The sequence below is a fragment of the Talaromyces stipitatus genome, genomic scaffold (assembly GCF_000003125.1).
Source record: "Talaromyces stipitatus ATCC 10500 scf_1105507295523 genomic scaffold, whole genome shotgun sequence".
Classification (NCBI taxonomy): domain Eukaryota; kingdom Fungi; phylum Ascomycota; class Eurotiomycetes; order Eurotiales; family Trichocomaceae; genus Talaromyces; species Talaromyces stipitatus.
In genome coordinates this window covers 4,314,430-4,335,830 of record NW_002990113.1, presented here as the reverse complement: position 1 = coordinate 4,335,830, position 21,401 = coordinate 4,314,430, and the positions used below count along the sequence as shown (strand labels likewise).

The window sequence follows — 21,401 nt, the reverse complement described above, 5'->3', positions numbered from 1 at the left end:
CAACCTAGGGTATAAGAGTACATACTGTACATGGATCACTCTAAGCTAGTCAACACAGTTACTTCTCTCTTATTATCTTCTTGATATAACTCGATACTCGTCTTTGTGACTCTCTCGTTAGCAGAATAACCCCAAAGCTTTAGTTCAGTGAGGAGTTTACTCTGATCTGACGACAGAGGTTTACGACAAGTGCCTTCTGATTCGTCGGATACCCGCCGCGTCGGGGATATGCATCACGTGATATCAAACGCGGTGGACCGTCCTCCAAGAACACTTGCATGTTTATATTCTTATATTTGTCCTCATCGTACGGAGTGGAGAGGGTCTATTAACATAGAAACCCTATTTACACTAGAAGTGCGTCTAGGTGGTCCATTCAGCGAATATACAGCTCAGTTTCTGAAAATATTACCTAGTATAAGCTTCATCGCCATGTCTTTTCAAATCCTGTATGTAGGACACAGTACGAGTCAAAGTATTGCAATAACATATATTATTCACAACTATCTACAAAATTGACACTTACAATCGTTGAATTAAAAGAATAAGCGGCGCCATGCAAGTAATAAACTCTCTGAAACCAAACATGACTATAATGTACAGTAAGACAGAGAATAGGTAAGATGAATAAACAGGCGACGTCAATAGGTATTGTGAGGGGGAACGTGGAACCGAGAATATATTGATGAATCAGTACAGGCAGATATTTCGTCAGGGGGTACGTAAGTAAAAGGCAAGAAAACAGACAAGGAAAAAGGAAACTTAAAAAAACCAGGCCATGGAAAATTCATTAAAGTCTAAGAGCGTCCAGGATCCTCTTAGCCATCTCTCGGTACTGCCACATTCCACCAGAGACCTTCTTGAACTGAATGCCATGGAGAGAAAACAGCGGAACCTTGACAATCAGAATTTCGAACCGCAAAACGAGATTCTCACCAGTATCGCTCTGCACCCGTGTTGTGGTCTCACCAACTACCCGCTCACCCACAGCATTGGTGTTCTCTTGAGACTGCCCGTAATCATCCGACACCTCTGAGTTGGAAATGAAACTGCGGTCTGGAGGGCCTTGGTTGCGCCGACTATATCGAGACGAATGGGCTGCTTTTGTTTCTTCTCTAGCATCTTCATTCGCCCTCAACCCCCCAAAGCTGATTCTGCGTCTGTGACTGGAAACCTGACCCTGTCTTTCAGGGCTTGAAGGGCGAGCATCAACCACTCGATCGAGGTCAATGCTGGGCGCATGACGACAGCTGAATCCACCTTTGATCTCTGTATATTCCACATTCAGCTGCTTGAGAACGCGGATGATATCGGCCCGGATAAATGGCAGAGGCTTGCTACTTGTCGTGGAAACACTGAAGAGGCCTTTAAGGTACACTGGCTTAGCAAAATCTTCGCCGGTATTTGGAGTTTCCAAGGCATTGCCAGTGTTTGAGAGATCACCGTCGTCTTCATCTTCAGGAACAGTAGCCTCTCTGGCTTCTTCCCGACGAGCTCGACGGGCTTGAATACTCTCCCGTCGAGCGTGTCCAAGAGATTTGGCCCGCATAGCCGGTGCTCGAGGTGCGGTTTTGGTCTCATTTAGTGGAGCTGGTTCTCCAAGACCGGCCTTTTGCGCGCTGATCTCGTTAACACCGAGACCGTCAGACCCGCTTGTGAGAGGCGGTTCATTGAGATTTGAGCCATTGCCATCTGTACCGTACTTTCGCGCCAGCCTGCGGGACCGATAATCGCCAGAGTTGACACTTGCAGACCTCTCCAAGTATTTGCTGGATCGTGACTCCTGAAGTTGTGCCCCTGCTGAGCCGGGGGGCCGGAGGGGGTCTTGCTGTGTCTGGCTATCTGACGCATGCAATGTAGTTGGTGATGGCTCAGCACGCCTGGTTCTGCGAATACTGAAACCACGATGCGGTGGTGAGGCCAAGTCGGCAGGCGGCTGGACATTAAGGCTCGGTACATTCTGTGCAGAGTGTTTCTCTCTTTCTCCAGACTCGCGACCCCGTTCTCTAACTCTGCGAGTACTGAAACGTCTCAGAATACCGGCTGCAGTACTCTCTTTCTTGGCGGGAGAATCGGCCTGAAGTGCCGCTATATTCGGATTGGGGTTTGGACTGGCCGGCTGGTTGACATGGAGTTTCTTGATTCCATCAGCCAAGTCGTCATCGCCATGGGTCCTGGCTCGCGGGCGGCTTCTGCTGCTGGTATCCTTTACTCCGGGTACATCGTACTGATTCGTATGTGCAGTCTCTGGTGCTGCCAAGTCCGGCATTTTCAAGGCGCCGTCAGATGGGATAGACAGGGCTCCTGGGTTCTTGGACGCCCGTTCCCGCTCAAGTTTCTCCTTCACGAGAAAATAGACAGAAATGAGAGGACTGTAGGCATTAAGCGGGTCACTTCCAATCTGGACGGCCTCGACCGACGGATTTGACAAAGTCTCTCTGCTTGCGGAGTTCCGCCGTCGGTAAAAGTCAAAGACACCTCTTCTCTTGTCAGTGCTTGGGTTGGGGGTCGCTGATTCTCTAGTAAATGACCTCGCTGCGATTTGGTAGTCCTCAGATTCCAAGGTCTTCGTCAATTGAGCTGTAATGAATTCAGGTGGTCCAAAGTCGAAACCCGTCATCTTCTCCACTACCTCTGGATCCAGTGGAAGTTGAAGTGGCTCTCGCGCCGGGAGGTAGTTTTCTGGTGGTCCATTGAAGCCTTTTGTCATCCAAGGGTGATTCATGATTTCAGCCAAACTAGCTCTTTTCTTTGGATCCGTGACTAGCATTCGTGATATTATATGACGACATTCTGCGCTCAATATGTTAGGATGTGACGATTTCTAAGAGGCATGTAACGAACTTACCTGACGTCAAGCCCTGTGGGTATTCGACCTCGCCCTTTTTAATCTTAGCATGAAGATTCGGCATGCTTTGGTCGTCAAAGGGGACCTTGCCGCAGACAAGGACATAAAGGACAATGCCAAAACTCCATACATCTACTTCAGGACCGGTGTATTGACGCGCCTGCAGTAATTCGGGAGCGGCAAAGTACAAACTTCCACAAAATGTACGTAAATGGCTTCTTGGTGAAAACAGGTTGCTCAAACCAAAGTCAATAATCTTAATATCACCGGTCTTGCTGATCAAGATGTTCTCGATTTTGAGGTCGCGGTGAACAATACTGTTGCGATGACAATAATCCAGAGCACTGGCGATCTGTCGGGCGAATTTCCTTGCTTGCTTCTCTTTCAGTTTGCCGTGAGATATGATATAGTCCAGCATCTGACCACCGTTGACATACTCAAACAGCATGTACCAGTGATATGGCGTACGAACGACGTCCCGCATTCCGCATACATATGGGTGGTCAACGAGAGAAACGATGGCAGCCTCCCTCGCGGTGCGAATCTCTTTCGACCGGTCGGCGCGCTCAGCGTCTCTTCCACTTCGATGCTCGTCGGTGCTTTGCCTCGGGACGACCTTGACAGCGACCTGAACATCGATGAGTACTTAGTAACAAGGACATTCGAAGATACAAAGCAAAAGAGATTATTTACCTGCTCGCCCGTTTCTATGTTCTTTGCAATCTTTACTTTGCCCATGCTTCCAGCACCGATAGTCTTACCGAGGGCCCATTGACCTGTGGGTGTGGATATCATGGTGCGTCGTTTGGGCTGACTTGGGTTACCATGGCCGCCTGCTGATTGCGCTGCCGCAGTGGCAGCGGCAACGTTGGCCGTATTTGTATCAACAACGGTTCCTGGCATATCGACCGAGTTTCGCTTATGTCGAGATGAAGTATTGTGATGCTGAGAGGCTCGAGCTGGGTCGGGGCGGTGGGAGGTGAGCGGGCGCTCCTGAGAACGATCCCGGGAGGAGTCTCTGCGAGAAGAGAGCGGACGGGCAAGGTTAGAATTCTCGAAATCTCGACGTGCTAAATTTGCAAAGGCGGCTTGATTGGAAGGAGGTCGACGGTCATAAGACTGAGATCGTGAAGAAGAGTGTTGGTGGGAGTAAGATGATGGGGGCCTGGCGGTCGTGCTCCGAGTCCTGTGGGGAAGATCCGATGATGGGGGGCGATGATGCGCGTGAGGGCGGGAGGACGAATGGCTGCGAACAACCGTTGGACTGGCAGCAGACATACCTGTTGCTTTGATTCGAAATCGAAATATACTGGAAGAAAAAAAAAAGGAGATAATTTTTTTTTATTACAAAGTCGCACGATGCAAGTAAGACAATGCTCGCTAACCTGCCGCCGAGGAGACAACAAACAGTTCGTTTCGTTTCTCAGCGCGCTAGATAATAGCCGCGGAGATTATTAGGTTCTGTTCTTGTCCTGGGTTTTAACATGCCATGTAAGTAACATAACAGGGCCGTCGGGCAGAAATCGAGAAGAAAGATTGAAAGAGGATGATTGATGATGGCTGGCGAACGGTGGATGTAGCTAGAGCAACGGGAGGCTGGAGGAGAGAGGTGCCAAAACTCCAAGCAAGCCCTAGTCAGCGAGCTAGTGAGCGGCTAGTTGACTTGATTTGAAATGACGCATGCAGATGAGTGAACAAGACTGCCACTGTTGAAGACGAATATTGAGGCTGAGGGATTGTTAAGAGGAAGTTGAACGGATGACAGGGAAAGCGGTAAAATCATTGACGGATACGGCAACTCCCGCGCAACCTGAGATGGTCACATACAAATTTCTGCTATTACTGGTTTACACGGCTGAACTGTATCTCAGAACAAGCCTACTAAACTGACCCATATTCAGACCAAACCTTGGAAATGTGAGAGCTTAAGATTTGCGGCCCCGCCAACCACCGCAAGCCAATAGTGTGCCTTGGTGCCTGAGGCTGCTGCCCAAAGATTCACGAAGCATAGATAGACTTGTTGAACTTTGGAAAATGTCGACTCTAGACGAAGTACATGCATCTCATTCTTTCTGTGATGTCTGCTCGATAACCCCAGATGCTTTTCAGTTTCAAATTGAACTATCAAACCTGACATATGTGTATATATGCACCCTTTCGGGTATAGCCAGGCTCTACTGTACTTTGCTAAACACTATAAAGACTCCCGTCTCTTACAAGCATCTGACTATGTTGCGGTGTCCTACATGACTTTGGTCAAATGTAGTAGTATTAATACTCTCTAATTCGCTAGAGCACCCTATACCAATCTACCTAGGTATGCTTAGTCCAGCCTTTTCTGTCTTTCGAGCGCACCGAGACAGATGACGTTCAATTGATTCCGGTCAATCGCGCTTTACTGACCAAATCACTGTTCCTCCCGTGAGAGCCTCAATCTTGTCAATGATTGCATCGAAAGGAATGAAATAAGCAAGGTCCGAATTTGTGCTGACTCCAAAGAGCAGTCCAGTCACTCGATGTCTAGAATTCGGATTCTGATACACCTCAGCAAAAACGAAAGCACCCGAAACTCCTAGTTACGCAACATGTTCAGATGATAGGCCACATTCGCTAGAACGCACTATCGGGGAACGAACAATGTATGCGGCGAAAGTCTTGTGTGAATGCTCGTCTAAAATGAAATCAACATTCGCTGTTATGCAGTGTAGAGGGCCCATGGTGACTCCAGTTGTTCGCCCAAGAGTCAACTTCCCCCCAACACACACACACACACAATTCTGTAAGATAAATTGGCAGTCTCCCATGAACCAAATAAACGAGCTTTATCCCCGCCCAATGGCCAGCGCCCAAGGAATTGACAATATTCTGGCATGACATTCAGCTCAGTGATGTCAATCAATGCGATATCTATCGCGAAACTGTGCTTGAGCTGGTCATTCTCATGGACGCATTTGCCAACTGCTGCAGCCTTTACACTGCCCACGACGCGGTTTTGAATCGCCATGCTGAATCTTTCCTCGCAGGTGTCGATATTGGAATCTGAGACGTCTCTGAGTCTGCACAGCCTTTCAACGGCTTCAATATTGGTCCTGTCACGTTGTTGATTCAGATTGATTACCGCTATCCCAATCCGCTACGACATGCTGGTACTTCTCGGGTACGTCGGTGAGGTGTATCGAATGCTCATACTCCGGGCCATATGGCTCGATTCCAAGATCAACCAACTCACGTTGATTAGCGGTCTCGAGAAGTAAACTGTGAATCTCGATAACAGCTCTTGCCCATGATTTTGGGTATTTTTCTTGTTTCCGTGGATCATAATCACAGAGAAATAAGCTAGGGCTTTAGATTAGGGCTTCTCAGTCGCCAGTCGTCAATTGCTCCTTCCCATATCTTTCAACTCTTCTATCCTCCTTGATTTTACTGCTCCTTCTCCCCTTCTCCCAACTGACATTCAACCCTACATATCTTCAAAAGATTTCTTTTACATTCTCTCCTTCGATTGGTCTCTCAAAACGTCCCCCTTGACTGGGTTTAATCCCTTCACAATGGCCGACGTGACGCGTCAATGTACGTCATGCCATAAAACTCTGCCAGTCGATCATTTTCTATCGAAAAGTGGTGGTCGTACTGTGAAAACCTGTCTATCGTGTTGAGAACGCTCAATTCGCTTCAAAAAGCGAACTAGCAATGAAGTTGAGGTGACAGAAGATCGACGTATTCCACGTTTTATGCAGCCAACTACAGCATCCCTACGTCGTATCGCTCCTCCTCCACAACGCTTGAGTGCTCAGCAATTCCAACAACAAAGTCAAGACATTCAAGGCAGCCAGCAAACTCCTTCTACACCATCGCGAAGCTCTCCTGCTCCAAGATGTTCCTCAACCTGCTCAGCGACATCAGTCCTCTAGCTATGGATGTTAGTGATACACCTACACCTTTTGCGAGAAGAATATCTAGCTTCTCTTCTGCCATATCGAGGACGCTCTCGACGACTCTCCAGTCTGCAATCCACGCCTCACTGACCCATTGTGCCAAATCATTTCGCATGCAAGACCTGCCAAACTCCCCGTCATTTCAGCCGTCGAATCGCAAATGGCCTGGATATTTGCGAATACTGTCAGAACTCGAGCATACCATTTGAGGACCAGCATAAATTCTGTGTTAGTTGTCAAAGAGACATTCCCATGCCCGCATTCTTCGATGAAGAATCCCATGAACACGCCCACCGTAACCCATGTCGTGCCAGGTCTATGACCCAACCTGAGACTGACCCCTCTTATATCCCTGAGAGTAGTAACGTTCACTCCAACGATACTCCTATATTGGCATCTACTCAGGCAGAAGAACTCCGAAGAAGGCCCCCTTTCTCTTCCTCTTCCTTATTCACAACCCCCAGTATCTCCAAGCTATTGGAAATCTCTGCCCACCTGCCTGTCTGCTGCTGCCACCGTCACTCTCACCATCTCCATCTCATCCAAACGACAGCAAGGATGCCTTTCTTCACTTAGGTCGCCAAGATGCTTGGCCGCCTGCCCGGCTGTTCATCAAGACCGTCAACGTCCTCGCCAAGATCCTAGAGTTTCTAACTCTGATCTACAGTATTCTCAGTGTCATCAAGGATATTCTAGAGTTGGTCAAGGGTCCGAAAGATGGCAAACCTCAATGGGGCGCCCAAGTAAGTATATCACTCCCCGTTTTATTATATCAACAATCAGCATACTAACTCTCTGCTAGAACTCTCAAAGCTCTACCATCCTCCAAGAGCTCTTTTTATCGGTTTTTCTTCCTGCTTGTTTCGTCACGGGACTGCCCGCCATACAGGTAGACGTCGGTACCGCATTGGGCCTAGCGTGATCGTAGCAAGCACATCAACCTCGCACGACACGGATCTCAGATAGTTAGCTAGACTTCTCAATATCACACTCTCTCTAGCCCATCATCATTTCGAGTAAGTATCATCTCTAGGACTTGATTTAATATATATACTGACTTTTATCTAGAGTTCAATTTCCGGTTGGTTTTAGGGGAGGATTTTGGGAGTTGGGACTGATTGGCTCAAAAACTTTACTACGCGTCGTTTTTTTCTCTAAATTAGGCTAGCGCCTAAAAGCTTACGCTCTGGTACGACTTCGGTGGAAAAATGCACCGTAGACCCTTGTAAAGCCCAAGAACAATGTCGACTTTCACCATTATCCATCAATGCCCATTGAGCAGGGGCAAAATGGTATGGTCCCACACTTGAATAAGCAAAAACCCAGCAACACATAGTCCTGTCCAAGCTCTTCATTACTACTTCTACCGAAAGAGACTATCCTTCTGTTTCACCTTCCCTCATTTTCATCCAACGACTTCACAAGCAATGCGCGACCGCCTTGGGCTGTCGAGAGCGCGTAAAAACGCCCTTCTTGTTGCCTTCCACGCGGAAAATGGCGTTACCAGTTTTGAAATCTGCAAAATTCCACACTTGCTCTCCCACCACTGACTTTACCCGATCGTGTACCCGGTGGTACATATCGAGTAGCTGAACTTGGAATTCCTCGCTCCATGGGACCGCCTGAATTGAATGCAAGCCACTTAGCGTATCGGCGCCATACTCCGTAATAATGATAGGTAGCAAAGCTCCTCCTCGAAAAGTACCTCTGCTGTCTTCAGATCGCCCGTTTCACGGTACCAACCGTAGTAGCGGTTGAGACACAAGAAATCGACGAGGTCCGCAATCTGGTCTGTTTCGTATGTCGAACTAGATTCATTGGCGAATGTGACCGGGCGCGAACTTGGATCAAGCTCTTTCGTCAACTCTATGAGAGGTGCAAAGTACTCACGAGCCCCTCGCTCGGCCGAGGCAGGCTCACTAGCAATCGACCAGAGCACCACACATGGGTGATTTTATCTCGCTGTACAAGTTCACGGATGATTTGGGCGTGGGCGTCCTGTGTCCGGCTATTTATTGTGTCTGGGGAAAAAGTGGGCAGTTTAGGTCGACCCAATATGCCGGAGACCATTGCGAGATTCAGACCAACCGCCGCTGTCTCGTCAATTACAACGATACCATGCCGGTCTGCAAAGTCCATGACTTCCTCAGCATATGGATAGTGTGACGTGCGGAAAGAACTGGCCCCAGTCCAGGCCAGCAGTTCGAAATCATAGACCATAGAAACTGCGTCATGGCCCTTGCCACGAACCAAATGATCTTCGTGCATCCCAAATCCAGTGAAATAGAAGGGTTTGCTGTTGATAAGAAATTGGTTTCCCCGCACTTCGACAGTTCTAATGCCCGCTAGGACGGTATATTCGTCCGTCAAGGTACCACTGGAAGCACGGATGTTGACCTGGACCTGGTAGAGGTACGCATTGCCGGGTTGTCACAACCTGGCGGCTTCGACCGTGACGCATCTTTTCAGGCCTTCTGCTTCTGTGATAACATGCCCTTCCTCATCGCGCACAACGACATTAATGCGCGAGGAACCTATCTCCCCATTCGTTTTGGCACCGTACTGGATGGTTCCAGTTGTCCCGTTCACACCCGTTACGAGCGTGACATCTTCAATATAGCTGGGTGGCACCGAGTATAGCCAAACGGAGCGAGAGAGGCCCGCGTAATTGAAGAAGTCGTGGTTGTAGGTCTGGCGTCGTTTGGCATTCAAAGAAGACACCTCGATCTTTCCCGGTGGAATCGTTTCGTTGGTGAGTTCGTTGTTTACAGCATCGGTTAAACAAAATTTTTCTCCTGCCCGGACGTAAGCTGTGATCTCGACTTCAAACGGGGTATACCCGCCGACATGCGTGGTCGCTAGGTGGTCGTTGATAAAAACGCGAGCCTCGTGTGTGGCCGCGTCTAGCCGCACAAAATAGCGCTCCTGCTGCCACCCCCGGGGCACGCGAACCTCTTGCTGGTACAAGGCCCATCCGACGTGATCATGTATCTCTTTTTCAATGAATATATCATTGTAGCTGGCAGGAACGGGGATATCACGAGCACGTCGTTGCGGAAGTGGCTTGATCCACGCCAGAGGTTCAGCGAGTTCTTCGACAGCCAATGCAAAGCGCCAGATTCCATCAAGCGACAGAACTTCTCGCGTGGACGTCACCTGTGGTTTCAATATCGTCCGTTATTGAGCTGATGAGCTTCTCCGAACAGCGGCAATTTGCATTGAATACAGTCACGCTTTTGTGGCTCGAAGGATTTTCCCGGTCAGCAAAAAATCGAGAGACTAGTGGGCTTATCTCGTCGGCAATTGATGTACAATCAAGTGATCGAACCGGTAGCCGACGCAGACACCCTGTATTCCTCCGCATTGTTTTGCTTATTGCTCTAATTGGATGTTACGAAAGAAGGCCACCAGGTGAACCTCGGGTAAATAAAATTTAGAAGCTGGGGAAGTTCCGGGACCAATGATAACAATTGAAGCGAGAAGACCAAGTTTTGCCGAATATTTGCGGGGAAACTGTATCATGTCAATGGCCTTCCAGCTGTCAGGAGCTTGGCTATAAATTCCTACAAACCCTTCTTTCCAGCAGTGCGGGCATACATTGTTCACATATGCATTCCAGTTTTGAACCAAATTCGCGCAACAGCAGCAGCCATGGTCACAGACAGTCCGCCAAAGGCAAGCCTCCTTTACAATTTATAAGACTTGGGAACTGACGTGCGATCCTGGACGACATACCGATGTCTTCCGAGCATGAGCATATCGTAATCGGCCAGTCGCCGGTGGGGATGCAACGACTTAAGCAAACTGTGATCCATCTCATCTCAAACAGAACAAGAGGGCGTTTTTGTGGAGTTTTTCTATCCTTCTCTTCTTGTTCAATTTCGGCTTCGATGCACTTATATCCTCTCTTGCGACCGCCTATCCTCAGTTCCGAGAGCAATTCGGTAGCCTGTATGATGGCAAGTATGTCGTATCTGCGACATGGCAGTCGCTCTGGTCTGCAGGCAATCTACTTGGCGCTATCATAGGGAACTTTTTGGCAGGGGCAACAGTCGATAGGTTTGGTCGTAAATTCTGTTTCTGGGCCATCTTGATCACTTCGGTCGTTGCCTCGATTGCGTTGATCCTGGCCTCAAGCGTTAAGGTCTTGCTTGCTGCTAAGCTGGTTTTCGGCGCGACTAGCGGCTTATCGTACACTGCAGCTCCGCTTTATGCCACTGAGAATTCCCCAGCGCCAATCCGGGGTCTGTTGATGTCGTGCTTCAATTTGTTTGTCGTCATAGGGCAGTTTGTCTCCGTTCTTGTTTCGAGCGGCACATCCACTATTAATGGCACCTGGTCATAGCGGGACGCGTTCGCCATCACGTTTCTCGTGCCCGCCATTCTCTTACCGGTGATTTGCTTTCTTCCCGAATCTCCTGTTTTCCTGGTCATGAAAGGGCGTGAGGGAGAGGCTATTCGGGCAATCAAGCGCTTCTATGGGCCGCACCACGAGCAAACACCAAGTGAAGTCATGGCTCAAATCAAAATCAATTTACTAACCACTCACGAAACTACTACGATTTCTCACTGGCTTCAATTATTCAGTCACCAACACATCTTACGTACCTTGGTTTCGGTTGTGCTAGCAGTCAATGTCAACACTATCGGGACATCCTTTGTAATCGGGTATCAAACCTATTACTATGAACTTGCTGGAGTTGCAAATTCGTTTGCTATCACCTGTGGTGCGTTTGCCATCATGACTGTTGGCAGTATCACAGCCATATCCTGCGCTGATCTGCTGGGGAATCGCATCATAGTCGTTGGAGGCGGCTCGTTGCTGCCCCTCTGGAATCTTCTAGCGGGCTCATGCGGATTTGCAGATGCCAGCAATCGTGCCGCTCTCATAATAACAGTAGTGCTGATCGCTTCGTGGTCCTTTATCTACCATCTAAGTCTTGGGACGGTGTCGTACATCGCCCTCGCAGAGATACCTACTCAGCGACTCCGTCCACAGACGCAGGCTCTGAGCGCCATTATGGCAAATGTCTTTGGATTTGGAATCAGCTTCTCGATTCCATATCTGTTCAATCCTGATAAAGCCAACTTAGGTTCCAAGATCATGCTGATCTACTTTGGTATAAGTCTTCCTTTGGTGGCATTCCTTTATTTCTTTATGCCTGAAACACGAAACATGACTTTTGAAATGATTGATCAACTCTATGCATCGAACCTCAGCCCGAGGAAGTTTGCGTCTACTTTTGTTGGGAATGATGTAACTGAGGTAAAAGCAGCCGTCTGAATTACCTCTCCGTGTACGAGCAAGGGTGACGAATCGTAACACAATAGCCTTTTTCTGTATGCTTCGATTGATTATCGTATTATTATTCAATTCAAATCAAACGTGTTATCTGGATCCGGGTCTCTATGAACCCCCAATCTTCAGTAAACCTGACCTCGTCAGCTGGCGCATACCCTTCATGCATTACCTTGATGACTGGATTTGAATAATTCTTTCATCAAACTTACGTATGACCAGTGCTTGAGATGGTCAAGGCTAGATCATATCTTACTTCAATGAGTTTGCCTTGTTTGTCTCAGAAAGAAAGCCACAGATCAGTCTCACAGTTCCGATATATTATGAGTTCTATGATGTGCTGCATGATGCTGCTGAGCGCAAAGAAGATTTTGCAGACATTGATGAAGATATCGCAAGTGCTGTAAGAGAGAGTATCAATAAGTACACGAAGTACTACACTTTCATGGATATCTCCGACACGTATTATACTGCCCTGATCCTAGATCCTCGTATAAAGGCAGATCTCATTGGACGACGAGGGGACACTGGCAGGAATATTCTTAATGTCCTCCTTGACAATCTTCATGAAAAATATCCTAAGACTACAGATCAGCATACTATGGCAGAGGCCCCAGAGCACAGCCATAAAAAGCAGACAGTTGGCAGCTGGATGTTAAATAGAAATTTCGACGATATCCGGGTTGATGCCATTGACATGGAAGATCCAAATTGGCTATTCGAATAGTGGAGAGTCCATAGGAAGGGTTATCCTCGGATGGCTGCTGCTGCTAGAGATTACTTAACAATCCCAGCCTCTGAAGTCTCAGTTGAAAGGTTATTCAACTCTAGAAGAGATGTACTTGGAGTACGGAGATACTCTATGAAGGGGAAAACTTGAGGATGCTAATGCTGTTGGATGATGTATATCGTTAAGCTGATGATGATGATTTATTACGCACGGATGGACTAACCCTATAGGGCACTAGTGCGCTAGATATATATAATTTGTGTGTTTCTGACCTGTCCTCCTACAAGCTATGACCGTTCGACGTGAGGTTATTCGGAAGCGGGGAAGTTGTTCCAGCCATGCGACTCTGGATAGGGTGGACGGGAAGGGTTGCTCTGATCACGTGGTAACGCCACGTGATATATGGGGGCGTAAATGTAATACTTAGTTCAAGTCTTCAACATTGAACACGCTAGTTAAGTCACGTGCTGTGTGCATCAATTAACCAGACTAGTCCAAACTCCAACAAATGCGACTTCCTGCTTCAGCCAGAGGTCTTCCCATGAATGACTTCTCTACTTTGGAACTTCCGCCATAATAACCACCACGTTAGCAGCAATCATGACTACCAAGAGATCGCGCGGCGCCTTCGAGGCCGATCTTCAAGCCGCGCAGTCTCCTTACGTTTTCTATGGCACACCACTTCCTCCTCTCGACCCCGGTACGCGCGACGATGGTTCCTACGTCCCCATCTGGAAGCAAGAAGTCACTGATGAACGAGGACGGAAGCGACTGCACGGCGCCTTTACCGGAGGTTTCAGCGCCGGGTGAGCTCGACGCATTTGGAATTACAAAAAAGAAGCATAACGACTAAAATAAGATTTGGTACAGGTATTTCAACACGGTGGGCTCAAAGGAAGGATGGACACCGTCGACTTTTGTATCCTCTAGGCACAATCGTGCAAAAAACGCAAAAGTCCAGAAGATTGAAGACTTCATGGATGAAGAAGATATTCGCGAAGCCGAGGAATCCAAACAGCTACAGACGTCCGAGGATTTTGCTGGACTGGGCGCAACGCAATCTCAGGCCATAGGCAGGCGTGGTATTATCGATATTCTCAAAACTGAAGGTGAAACCATGGGGGTCAAACTATTAAAAAAGATGGGTTGGAGAGAAGGGCAGGGCATTGGACCCAAAGTGAGGCGAACAGCCAATCTCGACGATAGCAGCACCTTAGCTCAAGATGATACTCATCAACCTGAAACTCATTTATTCGCCCCTTCAGACTCGCCGATGGTTACATTTGTGCGAAAAGTAGATCATTTTGGTCTTGGCTTTCAGAGGGAAGAACGACTTGACTCCGACTTGCGCTTAAAGGATGATCAGGCTCATCAGGAGAACTACGAAGATGAAACTAGTGATTCATTTTTTGGCGGGCGGCTAGCGACGCAGAAGCCGAAACAAAGTAAGCCGGTTCCACGTAGAGGAGGATTTGGAGTGGGCATTTTGAACGATACTGGCTCCGACGACGAAGATCCGTATTCGATGGGACCCCGAATATCCTACAATCGTACCATAGGAGGCGATAAAAAGAGAAAAAAGAAAATCAAAGGTCCTGAAGAAGGGAAGACGGTGGGAAGGGCAGCTAATCCACTTCTAAGCAACAAACCCGTTTTTATCTCCAAGAAAACATCCCTAGCTGGGTTTCGCAAGTGTCACGACGGACGTCTACCACTTGACGGCTTCGTTCTCGCAGACGCCATTTCTGGCTTGTCACTTTCTGCCGGCAGAAATTATGCACCACCAGATATACCTCCAGGTTGGAAGTCATCTAAGGTTCCTGTAGCGCAAAGAGACTCGTCCAAGTACATGTCAACGGCGGACGCGGCTAAGGCGTCGAATCTTGACCCAAAGTCTCGTGCCGAGCTGCTTGGCGAGGAACAGCTTCCAGGAAAATCCATATTTGATTGGATGACCCCAGAGGCTCGTGAGAGGCTTGTCAAAGCCACTGGCAGGTCTGATCTTCCACCGGCCTTGGGAGAAAAAGCCCCTAAAGGTTTCCAAACATCGGAGGCTGAAAGGCGTAAAAATCTCTGGGATCTTGTGCCCAAGCTTGACAAGGCTGCTGCTGTCCAAGCTTTGCAAAGAGCAGTCGGTGGTTGGATGCCTTACTCTGAGGATGAAAACAAGAGAGCGCGCTATCGCACGTTTCTAGAAGTATCAGCTGGTTTGAAACAAGACCTTCCGGATCGCCTGCCAGGATCCACAACAGATGACTGGGTAAGAGAGATGCAAGAGTTTACTAGGGCAGCTGAAGTCTTTAAACCAATATCCGGTGTTATGGCCTCGCGATTCACTTCCGCACGCTCAACGCCGGCAGTGACTTCAAACCAGCCAGATTCCTCTACCGCTGATTCTCTACTAAGGCACCCGCCGGCTAAACCGGAAGACCCAGCAGAAGAGGCGGCGAAGATTGGTATGTTTGGTCCGTTGACTCGCAGCACAGTATCGTTCTACCCGACTCGTTTACTCTGCAAGCGGTTCAATATCAAGCCTCCTGCACATGTTCAGATGGACCCTGGGGATCATCCTATGGGAGGAGTATCCAGTACAGGCGGAGTTCCTGCAAAGACGACACACTCAGCAGGAAGACTTGAGCTTATATCTCAAGATACAATGGATCAACTTCTTCTGGAATCTGGCCTGGCGATGTCCGACAAACACTCACCTGCGGCAGAACAGAAACCAGTTGCTATCGAGCCTGAACGGAATGAGGCCTTGGAAGGCGAACGACCGGGCGAAGCTGTCTTCAAAGCTATTTTTGGCAGTGACTCGGAAGAAGATGAGGATTAAATAATACTTAGGATGATATTCATGTATAGTCGTATTGTAGTTCTATGCTACATCTGATTTCTTTGTCCAGACCGTACATCCCCTAAGACATCGAGTTGATAAAATGACAAGCTTTCTGAGAAATAGTGGCTGACGTCTTGGCGGACAGTTTCGAGATTGAGTATGAATATAAATGAATTATAGTAGATGCATGAATTTACTTACTACATATACCGTTATCATAAAGCTCTTACAATGTGACAGGCTACCTCCCAGAATGATTGGATCGGTCGGCATCGATGAACCAACTAGGCTGGCCCCTCTTTTTCCCCATCTCTCTGTCTCGCTCTCTCCACCTAGATAACCGCCAACATACGACTGACTCTGGCCTGGTCGCTGTCTTGTTCAACTTATGATAATCGTACTTGTCGATGATGTCGTCAGTCGTATCTTTGATGGTTCCGAATCCTCCGCAGTTCAGTGATTACAGGTTCTTTTGACAGGGATTCATTTAGGGCGCATTATCCACCTATTTCACTTCTAATTATCTCGAACCCTTGGATTCTTGACTATTTTTCGTTAAACGTAACAACATTCGGAGACTTCGAGATTTGATTCAGGTCGTTCTTTTAATATTCCTCACCTTGCCTGGAGGCGACTGACGACTCTTTGCTAACTCTTGTTTCGGCGGACGTTGCACTTGATTGTGATCCTTTGTGCTTCGAGCAATGATCATGCAAGATGGTGAGTGGATTCTCTTCTGTCGACCACGGCGCACTTAATGTGCCATCGAGTATGCAGACTTACCCCGCCAATTGTTTACGAAAGCCCTTTCGGCATACTAGAAAATAAATGATTGAGGCTAACTGTCAAAGGGTTGCTGCCTTTCGCGTTCAAGTAATGAGGAACAGCCATTCCATGCATCCACAGCGACACAGGAGCCTCAAGAAGATGCTCTTTCCACCCATCACTCCGAGCAACACTCACGCCAACAAGCTTCAAATAGTTCGACTCGTCGCCGTTCTCGCCCCAGATGTCAAGGTGTGGCGCTTCCATTAGACCAACACTACAACCAGCCGATCCGGCCGCACATCTGGCGCAGTAAGCGGCGCCTATGGACACGAACACAAATCGATCGAGAGCGGGAAGAATTTTTCGATACCAGGGTTACTGGCCGGGAAGAGGTGTGGGCCGCTCTTCGTGCGGCATTGTCTCTATTGCGCGAAGGCGATATTGAGACGGCGCAGGGAATTATAGACGCCGCCGGAGTTACTGTTCCCACCGGCGATTTTTGCGACGGCTGTTACGATGAAAATGGTGTGTTGTATCGATTACCTCAATGTATCGTGAGCGATCCGGACAATATTGCGGATGACTCTGGTGCCGCAGCCGGCGAAACTGACGGAGTGGACGATGATATGGAAGATGGAATATCAGATCGCAAGATTGTTTCGGAAGAGTCAGACGAGGAACTCATTTCCGAAGATGCTGAGCGACGTCGTGAGGAAAAAGGAAAAATGAGCGAGCGCGATATGATTAGGGTCCAGGCCCGGTTAAGTGACCGCGGTGGGCCAGATGTCATGATATCTATTGGAAAGACACAAAACGTGAGCTTGCTTGCTCGCAAGATCCATAGTGAGACCAAAGTATGTATCTCATGCAGATGGCAGGTGATTCATGAGCTAATTTCGCTGCAAAGATGTCCAACACTCAGCGTGTTCGTATTGTTTATCTTGGTCGAGTGCTGAGAGAAAATGAGCCTTTGGTCGACCAAGGCTGGAAACAAGGTCACGTCATCAATGCAATGGTTGTAGCTCGGCCAGCGTCTTGACATTTAACAGACTCAGGATCTGGAATTTACTTGTGGCCCAGTCTGGTGAGGTAACTACGCCAAGTATCTCATCTCGACACATCTGCTCGTCGTTTTACTGCATTATTTTCTTTTATATCGGAGTTCTAACTGACTATTTTCGCACAATACCCCAGCTGTTCTACATCAATGATACTTCCTTTTGTTACTGTGAGCAGTGTCTTCTACAGTTCCTGTATCATTTGTACATGTTTTAATTCTATGCATCAACAAAGGCGCAACTATATCTTCATTATCCTGGATCGACCTCAATGTCGATACTTACTGGCGCCTAATCTCCACTCCGTACCATTACCTGCTTTAATGATCTTACTGAATTCTATCCATGATTCAAAACCGAGTCAGTATTCTCGTAGAATATATCATATAACCAGCCACTCAAATAAAGAATAATCAATTAAGGGATCACGATATGAACAATCTTATCTGATGGCCCGATAAGAAGGGCGGTGAAAAGCGGAGCGGAGCTATCACCGCAATACAAAAAAAATAATCGCAAGAAAAAAGATATCTTAATCGACCAGCATCAGTAGTGCAAATTATTCTCCCACGCAACTTTTAGGATCAGGCCCTCAGAATAATTTTCTTATATGGTTCAATTCTAGTCTCATACTGCAACCGCAATCGCGGGACAGCCACCATGGCTACCACAGATATCCAAAAAACGCCGTTCGTGAGGGAATTGGCATCAAGTGGTGAGTCTTCTGTTCTTGGATTGCTATGGTCGTTCAGATGGCTCATGAGGCGTAATACTGATTATTCCAATTCTAAAGATCGCAAAACTCGCGACAAAGCTCTTGAGTCATTGACGCTCTTCCTGAAAGCGCGTAAAGATCTAAGTCTTCTTGAACTGCTGAAAGTCTGGAAGGGATTATTTTTCTGTACGTACTTCTATCCCTCTTCCCTTATTCAATTTTGGTCCGCTGCTAATAAGAGAGGGGGAAAAGGCTTCTACCATTCCGACCGCCCTTTAACACAACAAGCACTCGCCCGCTCTCTCTCATACTCTCTCGTCCCAAGTCTCCCGCGCGAAAGTCGACTGCGTTTTCTGCGCGCATTCTGGATCACGATTGGTCGGGAATTCCATGCTTTGGACCGATTACGACTCGATAAATACCTGTATCTGATTAGGTGTTATGTCGGCGTTGCGTTTGAGATTTATTTGAAGGGGAAGATTAACGATAAATCGGATAATGAACAGGAGGACTCAACCGAAAAACACGAAGAAGAAGAGGAAAATAAAAAAAGGAAAAGAAAGGGAGATGAGAAATCGAATAACGGGAAGAGGAGGAAACAATCCGAAGAAAACAGCGAAAACAACGGAAAGGGATCAAGTTCTGAACGGGATGGAAAATGGACAGAACTAGAATCATACATCTCTCTTCTTGAAAAAGGGCCTCTATGTCCCATCAACTTCGATCCGAGCGAGAAGAAGCCCAAATCCAACGAGGATATAACCATGCCCCACGGCCCCGACGGACTTCGATATCATATTACTGATATCTGGCTGGATGAGCTGGAAAAAGTTCTTTCCTCAAATGACGACGGTGATCAAGACGGAAAGACCGAGGAAGTATCATTGAAAGATCGCCTTGACGTTCCTATTGGATTGCTATTAAGACCATTTGAGAGATTGAGAAAGGAGAGCCAGACCAAGTCTGTTCGGATGAAGGTGGTTAGTGAGGTGTTGGAAGATGAGCGATTGGCCGACTGGGGATTTAGAGAGCGGAAGAAGGTGAGGAGTAATGAGAGTGAAGACGATGAGGAGGATGAGGATGAGGATGATGAATGGGGTGGATTTGATGATTAGTCTTACCTTTTCTCTGTTTCCGAGGTACTTATTTATGAGAAGACACGGTCAATTCTCTGTATAATTTCCAACCATCTTATCCTATTCATAGTCTTCTTCAACTGCATTGCATAGCTACATCGGTATTTCAACTGCTTCAGGGTCACCCAACAGCAATACTGAGAAGAGTATATGGAACAAGATTAACAGAGCTATCCATTCAGACACCGAAAGCAATATAAGAATCATGATAGGATACAAAACCAGAAGTGAATTAAAAGAAGCATACTCAGTGGCTATGTAACAGAATGGACAGAGAATAAAAGTGACTGGATTGAAGAACCTTAGTAGCGCCATCATCATGATCTGCTTTGAAAGAACCCTGACATGACAGCGAAATCCACAAAAAGGAGATATGGATTTGAGATATGATTATCTCATAATCTCTGAGACGGAGAGGGAGTGCGGAAGGTAATAAGTGGTTTGTGAATACACAGAAGATGTGAAATCAAGAAAACAAATACGCTGCGTCCTGAGTTCGTAAAGAAACGGCGAGAAGAGAACAGTAGGAGAAAGAGTCGAGGGTATAGTGTTATAGACAATGTAAGGCATTAAACCGAAGGCTTTTTCATCCCCTACAAAAGAGGAACGATCTTCAAAGTTGGACTTGCTGTATTGTACCAATATAGCACCAATGGTTCGTGTGTCATATGCTCAGGCACATATGTAATCAAGATTGCTCGTTAAACGATCGAGTTTAACGGAATTCGATCGCGGGGGTACATCCGTGATCTTCGATGTGCTTCAATTCGAGTTTTTGGTACCTAAAAGAGACATTGTTAATAGTAGTTAAAACAACTGTATAAGGACGCGTTCTTACTTTTCGCTTTTCGCGTGAAAATAAATTCCACTGACAGTTCCTTCAACCTGATTGAAACAGATATAATAGAAGCCTTCAAAGCTTGCTCCGGAGATTTGCCGTACCCGATGATCAGGTACAAGGAAATACTCCTTCCAACGCATGAACAAGTGCTCGCGCTGCGCAAAGTTCCGGTATGTGAAATCGGCTTTCTTGGCCTGTTTGGCAAGCGGCCTCCACGCCTCGAATCGAGCCCAGTGCTGCATATCCGTCTTCTCGTTGGCGCCCCAGCTCTCGTGCTTGGTCTGAAATGTGTGTTTTGTGCCAATGATTTCTCCTTCGAAAAAGGTGGTTAGGGTAGGGTGTTCTTCGGTAAGGCCTGTACGATGTTAGCTGGCAGTCCTCTATGAATGAACCCCGAAATTAAGACACCCACCTTGAATGCGCAGATATCCACATAGGTACGACTCTGCCATGTCAACGTGTTTGATTTCGACATGGACATTGTACACTTGGTGGTCGGACTCCTGTGTACCTTCGAATCTGCTTCCAGCGCGGAGAAAGGAACATGTGTGGTTTGGAACAAGCTATTAAGTATCAGAACATCATCCAAGCAACCGGAGACGATGCCATTGAACATACCCTGACATTGGAAAACTCGTGACTGAGCGACGAGGATGTAGATGAGGATGAAGTGACAGATGACGTCTGCGAAGTCGGGCTGCTCGACACATCATCTTTGCCGTCCGAAGCCGAATTGGCTGGACTGGGAGAGTCCATATCTGTATCATCTTCACTTTCACGTCCCTTCATAGACGATGACTCTCGAGCTGTCTCGACCATCAATGACGTAGCATTATCACCTGTTGCCGTGGACTCGATGGTGGCCGACACGGTGCCTTCTTCGAGAACATTGCCATCGCCATCACTAAGAGAGCGCTCCTCACTCGCGACCGAAAATGCAGATGCTCGTATAATTTCTGGTGGACACAACGTATGCACAATCGGGTCTTCGACGAGGGCGCTCGCGGTTAACGGTGGAGTGATTTCGCTCGGCGTCGGCATTGTACCGGTTCAGGTCAGAAGGAAAATGACATCGGAGAAGGAGGACGATCACGACAATATTCAATTCAGGCACAAATGCTGGCAATTATCTTGAAGAAATAACAAGAGGTATCTCAAAAAAAGGATCAAAAGGGCCCTGAGTAAGCAATGACAAAGGAGTTTCTGCTCTGGCAAAGAAGAAGTGAGGAGACGCC

General features: G+C 47.5%; 9 protein-coding genes across 9 annotated transcripts, besides 2 other annotated features; 5 read left to right on the top strand and 4 right to left on the bottom strand.

Annotated features, from left to right (window-relative positions):
* Nucleotides 1–489: 489 nt before the first annotated feature.
* TSTA_075380 (serine/threonine protein kinase Kin1, putative) lies at nucleotides 490–4,126 on the bottom strand (the record flags this gene model as incomplete). The annotated part of the gene is made up of 3 exons (XM_002341512.1): nucleotides 490–2,793; nucleotides 2,849–3,476; nucleotides 3,542–4,126. 3 exons carry the CDS (start codon nucleotides 4,124–4,126, stop codon nucleotides 791–793), a joined length of 3,216 nt encoding a protein of 1,071 aa, XP_002341553.1. The 3' UTR covers nucleotides 490–790.
* Nucleotides 4,127–6,230: 2,104 nt separating this feature from the next.
* Nucleotides 6,231–6,898, bottom strand: TSTA_075370 (uncharacterized protein; the record flags this gene model as incomplete). The annotated part of the gene is made up of 2 exons (XM_002341511.1): nucleotides 6,231–6,755; nucleotides 6,785–6,898. 2 exons carry the CDS (start codon nucleotides 6,896–6,898, stop codon nucleotides 6,669–6,671), a joined length of 201 nt encoding a protein of 66 aa, XP_002341552.1. The 3' UTR covers nucleotides 6,231–6,668.
* A 137-nt stretch (nucleotides 6,899–7,035) lies between these two features.
* On the top strand, nucleotides 7,036–7,705 carry TSTA_075360 (uncharacterized protein; the record flags this gene model as incomplete). The annotated part of the gene is made up of 3 exons (XM_002341510.1): nucleotides 7,036–7,144; nucleotides 7,189–7,526; nucleotides 7,586–7,705. 3 exons carry the CDS (start codon nucleotides 7,036–7,038, stop codon nucleotides 7,703–7,705), a joined length of 567 nt encoding a protein of 188 aa, XP_002341551.1.
* A 720-nt stretch (nucleotides 7,706–8,425) lies between these two features.
* TSTA_075350 (beta-galactosidase, putative) lies at nucleotides 8,426–10,002 on the bottom strand (the record flags this gene model as incomplete). Its single annotated transcript, XM_002341509.1, has 4 exons — nucleotides 8,426–8,649; nucleotides 8,835–9,180; nucleotides 9,235–9,939; nucleotides 9,988–10,002. The coding sequence occupies 4 exons, from the start codon at nucleotides 10,000–10,002 to the stop codon at nucleotides 8,426–8,428; spliced, it is 1,290 nt and encodes a 429-aa protein (XP_002341550.1).
* Nucleotides 10,003–10,520: 518 nt separating this feature from the next.
* TSTA_075340 (sugar transporter, putative) lies at nucleotides 10,521–12,809 on the top strand (the record flags this gene model as incomplete). The annotated part of the gene is made up of 4 exons (XM_002341508.1): nucleotides 10,521–10,589; nucleotides 10,613–11,086; nucleotides 11,129–12,049; nucleotides 12,381–12,809. 4 exons carry the CDS (start codon nucleotides 10,521–10,523, stop codon nucleotides 12,807–12,809), a joined length of 1,893 nt encoding a protein of 630 aa, XP_002341549.1.
* Nucleotides 12,339–12,959: a mobile genetic element.
* A 453-nt stretch (nucleotides 12,960–13,412) lies between these two features.
* TSTA_075330 (G-patch domain protein, putative) lies at nucleotides 13,413–15,834 on the top strand (the record flags this gene model as incomplete). The annotated part of the gene is made up of 2 exons (XM_002341507.1): nucleotides 13,413–13,618; nucleotides 13,683–15,834. The coding sequence occupies 2 exons, from the start codon at nucleotides 13,413–13,415 to the stop codon at nucleotides 15,643–15,645; spliced, it is 2,169 nt and encodes a 722-aa protein (XP_002341548.1). The 3' UTR covers nucleotides 15,646–15,834.
* Nucleotides 15,835–15,990: 156 nt separating this feature from the next.
* Nucleotides 15,991–17,830, top strand: TSTA_075320 (ubiquitin domain protein, putative). The gene is made up of 3 exons (XM_002341506.1): nucleotides 15,991–16,368; nucleotides 16,500–17,270; nucleotides 17,324–17,830. Exons 1-3 carry the CDS (start codon nucleotides 16,366–16,368, stop codon nucleotides 17,453–17,455), a joined length of 906 nt encoding a protein of 301 aa, XP_002341547.1. The 5' UTR covers nucleotides 15,991–16,365; the 3' UTR covers nucleotides 17,456–17,830.
* A 213-nt stretch (nucleotides 17,831–18,043) lies between these two features.
* Nucleotides 18,044–20,109, top strand: TSTA_075310 (ribosomal RNA processing protein, putative). The gene is made up of 3 exons (XM_002341505.1): nucleotides 18,044–18,189; nucleotides 18,268–18,375; nucleotides 18,442–20,109. The coding sequence occupies exons 1-3, from the start codon at nucleotides 18,135–18,137 to the stop codon at nucleotides 19,302–19,304; spliced, it is 1,026 nt and encodes a 341-aa protein (XP_002341546.1). The 5' UTR covers nucleotides 18,044–18,134; the 3' UTR covers nucleotides 19,305–20,109.
* On the bottom strand, nucleotides 18,442–21,376 carry TSTA_075300 (vesicle-mediated transport protein Vid24, putative). The gene is made up of 4 exons (XM_002341504.1): nucleotides 20,785–21,376; nucleotides 20,579–20,729; nucleotides 20,164–20,521; nucleotides 18,442–20,107 (listed from the first exon to the last, which is right to left on the bottom strand). The coding sequence occupies exons 1-4, from the start codon at nucleotides 21,205–21,207 to the stop codon at nucleotides 20,041–20,043; spliced, it is 999 nt and encodes a 332-aa protein (XP_002341545.1). The 5' UTR covers nucleotides 21,208–21,376; the 3' UTR covers nucleotides 18,442–20,040.
* Nucleotides 18,708–18,787: a sequence feature (CT-rich).
* Nucleotides 21,377–21,401: the final 25 nt, after the last annotated feature.